Source organism: Antrostomus carolinensis, unplaced genomic scaffold, assembly GCF_000700745.2.
Source record: "Antrostomus carolinensis isolate BGI_N321 unplaced genomic scaffold, ASM70074v2 scaffold48950, whole genome shotgun sequence".
In the NCBI taxonomy this organism is placed as follows: Eukaryota; Metazoa; Chordata; class Aves; order Caprimulgiformes; family Caprimulgidae; genus Antrostomus; species Antrostomus carolinensis.
The window spans coordinates 21,718-31,656 of NW_010288626.1; the positions used below are offsets into that span (position 1 = coordinate 21,718).

At 38.4% G+C, this 9,939-nt stretch overlaps 1 protein-coding gene across 1 annotated transcript in view; it reads right to left on the reverse strand.

Annotated features, from left to right (window-relative positions):
- Positions 1–6,792, reverse strand: part of DCP2 (decapping mRNA 2) — a gene marked incomplete at its 5' end in the record, with an annotated part of 12,232 nt that extends 5,440 nt beyond the window's left edge. The window contains 4 exons of the mRNA XM_010167292.2: positions 837–989; positions 4,322–4,420; positions 4,828–4,955; positions 6,641–6,792. Coding sequence (XP_010165594.2) covers positions 837–989; positions 4,322–4,420; positions 4,828–4,955; positions 6,641–6,792 — 532 coding nt within the window. The remainder of the gene's footprint in view (positions 1–836; positions 990–4,321; positions 4,421–4,827; positions 4,956–6,640) is intronic.
- Positions 6,793–9,939: the final 3,147 nt, after the last annotated feature.

A 9,939-nucleotide genomic window follows, 5' to 3' on the forward strand; every position in this document is an offset into this window, starting at 1 on the left:
AACTCTTCTTCACCCCCACGCAGGGGGGTCACTCCTTTGAGGGTATTCACTGTGTATTTTTTAAAACCTCAAAATTCATCTTCTTCTACTTCATATTTTGAAAAACAGGTCTGTAATGCAAGAATTTAAGAGACTGCTGTCCAGTCAACTACAAGTACCTTTTTCTATTTAGAAAGCCAGATGCCCTGCATGAAGATATGGGCATAAATGTTTTAAACTGAATTGCAATACAAGAAAGATATTAAAACTTGAAAGATTATGGATATCAGGAACAAAGTTTCCAAAAAAGTCTACTACCTAAGATTTTGCTTCTCCCTTTCAAAATACCTTTTAAAAGCCTAATGGTACACAAACCATCCAAAACAGTTCTCATTTGGGAAATGAAAATAAAATACCCTATTCTCTGTCTGAATGGTATTAGTCATGAAAGAGAGAACTCAATCCTTAGTTTCTCCTTCTGATAAGTAGGCTTTTGCATATCACCAGTTAACAGTTACATCTTCAGAGGAATATGTAGTTACATATGCAGCTATAACTAGGCATAACATGAAATGAATAACACACCACCGAAGAGAAAAGAAAGGGAGAATTATCATTTGACAGCATACTCTAATGTCGTTCTCATGATGAACAGAGATGTCAGACAGATGATCAAGAATCAGTCTTTCCTATAGAGTTGCAAGAAGTTGACAAGACCCTACAGTGCAGAGATGCCATCTGTACCTAGTATTTGAGGCATTCATCCTGCTTGGTAGTTTCATTATTTTACAGATCATTAGCTTTAAAATCAAGCTCCACAACAAAGTTCCTATAGATTCAAACACAATAACACATACCCGAATTTCCCTTCTAGTTTTGGGGTTGAATTTTGTGTTCTTCGGAACTCCTGGAATGATGTACAGCCGTGCTAATTGATCATTAATTCGCAGCTCAATGTATTCTTCTTTGCAGATATAATCTTTTATGTCAAATCCAGTTTCTTCAAACACCTGAGAAACACGTAAGTTTAAGTCAGCGCGCGTATTCAGATTTATCCTTTCAGAACATATAATCCCAAGGGAAGGAATGACTATTTTTCAGATTTTTCCATGAAAGCAAGCCACTGCTGGGAAAAACAAGCCTTTACACACAGATATATGCTTAATAATAGAAAAAGTATCTAAGATCTTACATGCTTTACATTTCTCTAAGATAGACAGACTTGTAATAAAAGTTGAAACAATTCTATTACACCTTCATGTAGCAATTTATTAATACAGATGGGAAGTCTTTAGCTGCTCCTCCAGGCTGCTGGATGCATGGCAATCTCATTCACAGCAAAAACTACTATTTGGGGAGTAAAAACATCTTCAGATTCTAGCAAGGTTTACTTGCACCTCAATTTTTCTTCTCTTTCAACAATCCTACGTCATGAACTCTCTAGCCCCAATATGTATAATCACTTTTACGTTCATAACAAAACCTAGCAATAGTGTAGCAAAACTTTTACTACAAAATTCAAACTGCACATTCACATTGACTAACAAACTTAAAACTCCCTTGTTAGCTACTCTAAAGAAAAAAATATAGGAGTGCTATACCTGCTGGAGATTACCAGAAATACAGTGATATTTTAAAAGAACATTTTCTTTGCATATTTAATGGTCTTGCAGTGAAGGATCATAGATTCACAGAATGGTTTGTGTTGAAAGGGACCTTCAAAGATCATCCAGTCCAACCCCCTGCCACAGGCAAGGATATCTTTCACTAGATGAGGCTGCTCAAAGCCTTACTTTGAAACACTTACTTTTACACCATTCTCAAATATACAAGGTTTATAATGTAAAAAGATTCATGTCAAACATACCTAATAATAGCTTAAATCAGATCATGCCTCTAAGCTTAGTCCTCAAAATCTCCACAGGAAATACAAGTACTCAGAAAACATGCAGGATTGATACCACTCTCCAAAATATTTCTTCCCAGAGAGTGGAACATGCATGTGAACAATCACTCATAGAACTCGATATTAATCCCAGGGCTATTAAATGCCACTGCAAATAATCCAGAGGTAGAAATTCCCAGTTAAATTTTTTAAAGACCAAATTTAGAATTTAAAAAAGGGACAAGATCTTCAGTAAAACCTCCTTTCAACCCCTATGTCCTGTGGGTATGTATAATGAAAATAGAACCAAATACCTGCATATAAAATAATAACAGCAGGATACACTCAAAATATGTTACGCAAAATACCAGTGTATATATTGGTATCAATAAAATGGTTTAACTTCCATTTTTGAAAATGCAGAAGAAATTAAGCGCTAATATGAAAAAGACCCAAAGTGTTCAATACAAAGCAAATAATTGGCCATTTAGTCTTCAAATTAGCACATATAACTTGTCTTATATAAAAATAAAAAGCAAGCCATCTTCCTCTCTAACTACATCAAGAACAGCAGAGTTTGGGGGTAGGAGGTGTGGGTGGGAAGAGAAAGCAACGACCACACACAGTCTCAATTAAGATACGCTTTTCCTCCATACTTACTCTTACTACTAGCACCAATGTTTTCCCTTTCTAAATGATATTTCCAGATGATATAAGTTAATTTACTGTAGAAACTCTTTTTACCAAGAGAATCATCCATCTAGTACGGTTTTGCCCCCATCAGCTTCTGACATACTTCTGAACTGTGTAGGCACTCCCTAGAAGACCTCTTCAATTAGACCTTATACAGATGCACTTTGGTTTTAGACCTGTGCTGACACTAGTAAAAGCAATTAAAGGGTTTATGCACAGATATTACAGACATTCCGACTCCTGGCCACATGTAAGCCTTGAAGAATTTGCCAGTTTATCCACAATGACAACCTACCTTGATGGAAAAAGATCACAGCAACAGTGTTGTTTGCTAGTGTAATCTAAATCAATTCTTCAAATTAAAAACACCATCAAAAGATTTTTTCCCCCACTATAACTGTGCTGACTTTAATGCTTTTGCTAGCATTACCTGAAGTAAAGAGGAAGGCATACTTCACATCATTTCTTCCTGAAGTAGTTATGTGTAGTTAGTCCTGTCCACTGTGGATGTCCTGTCTATATAATTTAACTGTCTTCTCTCCCTTCAGTTCAGTCCTTTAGACCAGCCCTAAAAGCACCTGACTCATAGAAGTTTAACTGAATGAGCTATTTATGGGGTAGGGGGAAAGATATATGCATTGAATAATCAAGTTAACCTTATTAAGTCTCTGCTCATCCTTCCCCAGCCCATGACTGCTGAAATGACAGCCCATTGCATCTGTAGCTCAGGTGTTTTACTCTTTGGTAAGTCATTTCATACTATATAAATAATGTTCTACACTCAGAGATCAGTAACTGCTAACATGAAAGTGTATTTCATGTGTGTCCATCTCATAATACTACAATGTTAAGATCTAACACCTTATTTTACTTTTCCAAGTCCACACATTCAATAATATATGAGTGCTATGGAAAGCACCACCAGCGAATCAGAAACATGGAATTTTCATTCATGCATCTTTTGACAGGTATATTTAAAAAAAAAAAAAGTTCACAATTTTTCAGATAATGATACAGTCCAACTATTAAGAAAACTAATGCTAGCTAACTTACTACTTTCCTTCATCTTAATTTTCCCTCTGAAAATTTCCATACGTATTATGTTACATGAATGTGGAGTTTACACCAGTAAAGTTCTTTTACAGGCTATTTTTAATATGCAGCCTCACTACTTATCTAGGTCTCCAGCAGCAATAAATCCCACAGATTATTTTTCAGCTTTGACTTGCCATATAAATTGATCTGTGTTCCTGCATCACTGAAAAATAGAAAAGTTCTTCACAACTTTAACAATTTTCTACAACCTCCAACTCAACTCTTTAGCCTCTTTACACAGCCCAGTGTACGTGAGCTCATTTCCCATTCCTCTACCTTTTTACAGTTATAGTGGCCCTTGAAATTAATACTCCAAAAGCCACAAAGTGTATATAAGATTTCCCAAGCACCAAAAATAATACTTAGAAGTAAACTGATAGTTCAGCAGAGAACTTTAAAAATAGTATTCACTTAACTTCACAAGTTAGTGCAAAATAATTAAAAACATCAAACAGTGATTTTACACAACCGCACCCTTGATTATCACTATGGAACTCTGAAAAGCACTAAAAGCTACAGCAAAGACTCCTGCAAGAGCAAACTATTTATTTATCTGATTTCAACACAGAGAGACTTAAGTAAAATTTCTTTTAATCTAATGCATATATCCTGCTCTCAGCAAAATTTCATTTCTTTAGCTTAAATTTAAGGGAATCAAACAAAACATACCTCTCTAGCAGCACAGTCATGAGGAGCCTCTTCTTTGTTTACTTTCCCTTTTGGAAACCCCCAACCAGACTTTGCTAAATAGCCCTGAACCAAAAGAACCTGCAAAATACAAGGGAATGCCACTGTCAAACACCCACTCTTCTAATTTCTATTAAATGCCTTCCCTTCACCATCCCCACTTCTCCAAGAAAATACTTTAGCTTGGAGGGAGGAACCCATTAGGTTTTCCATGTTCTAGCAAGAATTGTGAATTTTTTTTATGGGATCATACAACTCAGAATAAAAAAAATCCAAAACTGGGTAGGAATGCAAGTGGAAGTGTGTTTACTATCTCCGATATTATACTTCCCTACCCAATCAACAGTGTCAAATAATTTTCAGGTCTTTGTGAATTTGAAGCACTTTTCTCCTTTTCTCCATATGAAAAATAAAAACAATAATAAGACTACATCTGTCAGCGTATGCCATCCTTCCCTCTAGCCCTTCACAAATATTTCTGTACTTACATTTTCAAGTGTCTCATCGAGAATAATTGCACCATAGGTTGGCACTCCCATTTTATATTCTTTCCACTCATCTAAAACCTTTTGTACATCTTCACCTTGAGGCAGTAAAAAAGGGCAGTGATTGAAGAGTACACTGGCATGTTAAGCAAGATAAACTTAAGCATCCAGCTTCACATCACATGCAGACACACACAAGATACCCATTCAACATTTACAATACCCACACTCCCTCTTCCAATTGCTTTCAAGATACATTCTCTTGTAACTTAAAAATATTATGAATAAACCATTACCAGACTCTAAAGGACAGGAAGCATCAAGTAATTTGGTAATTCTAATACAAGCCCATTAAAAAAAAAAAAAAAAAAGGATGGCACAAGGCAGCCTGTTTGAAGGAAGGTCTCCCCTAATTTTGAAGAAAAATTATCCACATAACAGTTATTTTGAATATGTACGATTCTTAAACACTTTTTTTTTTCCATTTTGAATTAAGACAGACAAAAATAGAGTTTCATTTCCTGTATGAACTAAGTGGGGATACATTTTTCCCATATTCATTTGTTAGACTATGGTACAGATTCTGTACTTAACTATTTACTTTGCAGAAAAAATATATTTTTAATGGCATCCAGTTAGAGAGATCTAAATTCTAACAAACTTTACCAAAATTCACTATGCAGAGAAAACACGGAAGAACCTTTATAACTCTAAAACTTTGAAAGGCAATCTACAAGTCCATGATAAAAGTGTTACTATTATATACTACATATAAAATTATACTACCAATAAAAACACATTGCATAGTCGAGTACTTAAAAATACAACACTGCAGCAGAACTAATATTTCTGGCAAATGTGTGCTGGTGAGGGACAGAAACAACATCTATTACATTGTATTTTTCCTGCACTGCATACAATTACTAGAAGAATTCTGTTGGTCTAAAAATACACTAGAAACTTATGTAAAACACATAAAAAATAACTGCATAATATCAAGCAACAGAAAATTACAATATTTTTACAGTTTATTGTTAAAACACAAGCTGTAGCATTTCAAAGTAAATCTCTGTTTTCAAACTAACAGAAGTACGTTGTGTAGTGAAGCCACAGATAATATTATCGATTAAGTATTTTGGGTAGTGAAACAACAGATAATATTATCATGAAAGTTAGAAGCGATACTCCAATCCCGCATTCCCAAGAACACACGGGAAAAGGTTGAAACTGAAACACCTGCTGGATGAAAGTCACGAGCTTTTCTCCAGCAAGGACGAGACAGTGTTGTTATGTTCCAGCGGCCCTTGCAAGGAATGATAAAACCAGAGGCCAACCATACTAATTCAGTAAAAATGCATCCTCTCCCCGACCAACAGAGAACTGTGTTACTTCCAACAAATACACACCACTGTGCATGGGGGAAGCACACACCACTTTTGGTTACGTTAACATTTATGTCACTATTTACTTGGAAAGGTATTAAATTAAGGAGACAAAACACCATGAAGAGCTGCAACAGCTCATTCTTTAAACCCACCTAGCCTGCCAAAGTGTAACCATGAGGAAAAATCCTCAAAGATCAGAAGTTACCTGGTCTTCCACAGTTCTTTAGCAGTCTGGGAAACATCTCTTTTGTGGATACCACAAAATTATGGAAGCAATGAACAGGTGAAAAATCACTTACCTAGCAATACTAAATTTTAATCACTAACACATGAACTGATGTTTTCCTGCTGCAAGTATGAACTTTCATTAAAAACATTGTTTGCACTTTATCCACTGAGACAGAAAACAATCACAGTGATAAAAAGGATATCAGCTTTAGCAAAGTCTCTTATCCCACACTGAGGTAATCCTGGTGTGTTTTGCATGTAGAAATCCAAGTAAAACCAATGGGCAAGTTCAATCTGAAAACACACTCTGATTGCATTGTCTCTCTCTTCACTTGGAATGTGCAAAATAAATCGGCTGCCAGGAAAGAAAGAAGAGTAAGATTAGCCAAATCTATCAATTTAAATAAATCTAACAACAAAAATGTATTGCAATTGTGGAATTCCTGATCCATTATCACACAGCAACACATCATCAGATCTTCCTGGTGGTCTGGACAGCAAAAGGTTTTCACATCAGAGTAAAATAAAACTTTTAAAGTCAAGAAGGAGAATGGATCAAGATGTTCCTTCAGAAAAGTCAATTACAATCAAATAATTAAATTCACTGTTCTGAAAACAGGGAAACCAAAGACATCCTATGTAAATGGCTACATTATAAGAATGAAAGCATTTTTACATGTCCAGTAAAGAACATCTGCAAATTCTGATAACAGACATCAACACTTTTTTTTTTTTCTGGACACAAGCTACACATGGCTATGTATTTTTACTTAAAACTATAGTAAACTATTAATTTATGTAGATTTTAAAATTCAATACAATCCCATTAAATTTCTCAGTCTGAAATGGAACATGGACAGTTGGTCTATTTTTCAAGCCTATTTTATGCTTTAGCTCAGATACTGGCACACAAATATAGAGTCCTAGAGATGTAAGTGTAAGTAGCACTGTGTGATGGCTTATTTTACTTCAGCAGATTATTTAATTATTTATAAGATCAAGAAGATAATTTTCTTTTTAGACCCCACTGAACTTAAACAATTTGACAGAGATCTTTTACACTGAACTCCTGAGTATCACCAACTAAGTTCCAAAAGTGAAGAATATCATTATCAGAACCAGAAATACTTAAGACGACCTTACTTAAAAATTGACAAGTATAAATCATGAAGGGATGTCAAAAGTGGTTGCCTCTCCCAGCCACTCTGGACAAGGACTGCCTCCTGCCCTGCCATTGTAGCCCAGCTCCATGTCCCAGCATCTCTGTGCAGGCTGAGGGACACAGCTGCCACTTTCCCTTTGGCAGGTTCAACCAGTAGCAAAGCCCAGCACACAGCCCAGGGACACACACACACAGAGGACCCTAACACAGCTGGTCACACAGGCTGCCTGCCACAGACAAGGTGCTGCCCTCAACAGTGCCTACAAACAGGACTCACACAAAACCCAAGCACAGAGAGCCAAGTCCCCTTCTCTTCTTCAGCTGGGAGAGGCAGAAGGTAGCTAGGGCAGCACACACTTGACATTCTGCAGGTTCACAAGTACAGGCTCCCCCAAGTACCAGCATGGCTCTCTCTGTCCACCTAATACCCTGCCCAGATCCCAGGACCCATCACACAGGGCCCTACCTCGCTGGCTGGTCCAGCTTGAAGTTTGCTAGTGAGCAGACAGGCACAGTAGATTTGGGGAAGATAAGATGCTTGCCCCCCGCACCAGCCTAGCAGCTGGCATCAGGCACATGGGCTGCAACCCATCATCCTGCTCCAGTCCCCAGCACTCTGCCCCTCACTCACCTCACACACAGTTCCCCTGCAGCAGCTGGTTTTCAGGACATTCACCATTCCCACCGCAGAGGCTGGAAGTTGAGACACCCACCCATGTGAGTAGCTGGCACTGAGACATCCCTCCTCACTCTAGTAGCTGACACCCTGTCCACTCACACACATAGCTCTCATCAGTAGCTGGCACTTCATCCTTGAATCACACACGTATGGGGGTAAAGAGTGAGATTATGCAGACAGAAAATTAATAAAAGATTTAATAAGAGGTTGTAAGAAGAGAAAGAGGACAGACTGTGGCAATCAGACAAAAGGCTCAGCCAGACAAGCGTACTGACCAGATCAGTTTTCCACACAACCAACCCCTCTTACGCCCCTTTCTGCCTACCCCTGCGCTCCCCTTACCCTGCTGCACCCCTCCCAGCCCTGAGGGTGGGATCCCCTTGCTATACAGCCTTCTCAGATGCAAAGGTCAGGCTGATCTTCCTGGAAATGGTGCCTATAATAAGTGGTTTCTTAATAGCTCATCAATTAGTGAGACTGGTAGGTTTGGTTTTTGTCTCCACTTTTGTTTTCTTAGGTCTGTATCTATATTTTTGGTTCTGATTTCCTCCTTTTCCCCTTAGTTTCCCAGGAGAAGGTTCTTGCTCAGATAAACTTGCTGGAATGAACATTCCCATCCCCCCACACACCCTCATCAATCAGTGGCCAGGTTTGGTTCTCATCACTGCCTCTCTTATCCTTCCTCTCTCACGTTTGTGTCCCTGTACATTTTTTTCATGGCTTCCTCCTTTTCTTATTACCCTGTTTTCACACTGAAAAAGGTCCTTGACCAGATACCCTTAAAGAAGCAGACATTGTCTCTTACATAAACAACCTTATTCAACCCAACATTTTCCTACTTGCCAATTTTCAACTGGCCATACCACCTCTCAACTGCTCTGTTCTTTCTGAAGTCTCTATTAATGCCAAAAATAGCCCTTACATATAAAGCTGCTGTAAAGGTAAAAAAAAATAAAAGTATACCTTATTTTATAACTAGTTGATGATGTTTTCTTGCCCCAGCACTGCAGCTGAACATAAATCTGAAGATACAATATGCAGAAGTAGTACCAAAGAGGAATAACAACATGCCAGCATTAGGCTTAAGGTAACAAGAACAAAGTCAATTATAACAGTACTTATTAATCAAAAAGTTAAGTTACTTAGAGTGACTGAAGTGCTAATAACAGGTATCTCTGGGTTGTACTAGCTGCAGGTGCCCAGGTGCTGGCAGGGGAGGGCTGCAGGGTCCCATGCGGGACACGGCTGTTCCAGTTGGCTCCAGCAGACCCAATGCAGGGCACAGCTGAACGCAGCAACCAGGATGGTGGCACCCCTAGGGAAGTGTGTTAAGGAATGAATAAAAATGCTAGACAGGCAGAGGACGACAGAAAAAGAGTGTGAAACAGTCATGCAAACACCAAGGTCAGAGAAGGTGGGAGAGGAGGTGCTCCATGGCAGAGCAGATGTCCACACTGCAGCCTGTGGAAGATCCCATACCAGAGCAGATGGATACCTCCTGAAGGAACTTCATCCCATAGGAGTAGTGTGGGGCAAAGCATGAGAAGGAAGCAGTGGCAGAGATGAAGTGTTATGGACTGACCACTATCTCAAGGGGCAGGAGGTAGAGGAGTCAGAAATGAAGGGGTGAAGTTGAACCTGGGAAAAATGGGGATGTAGGG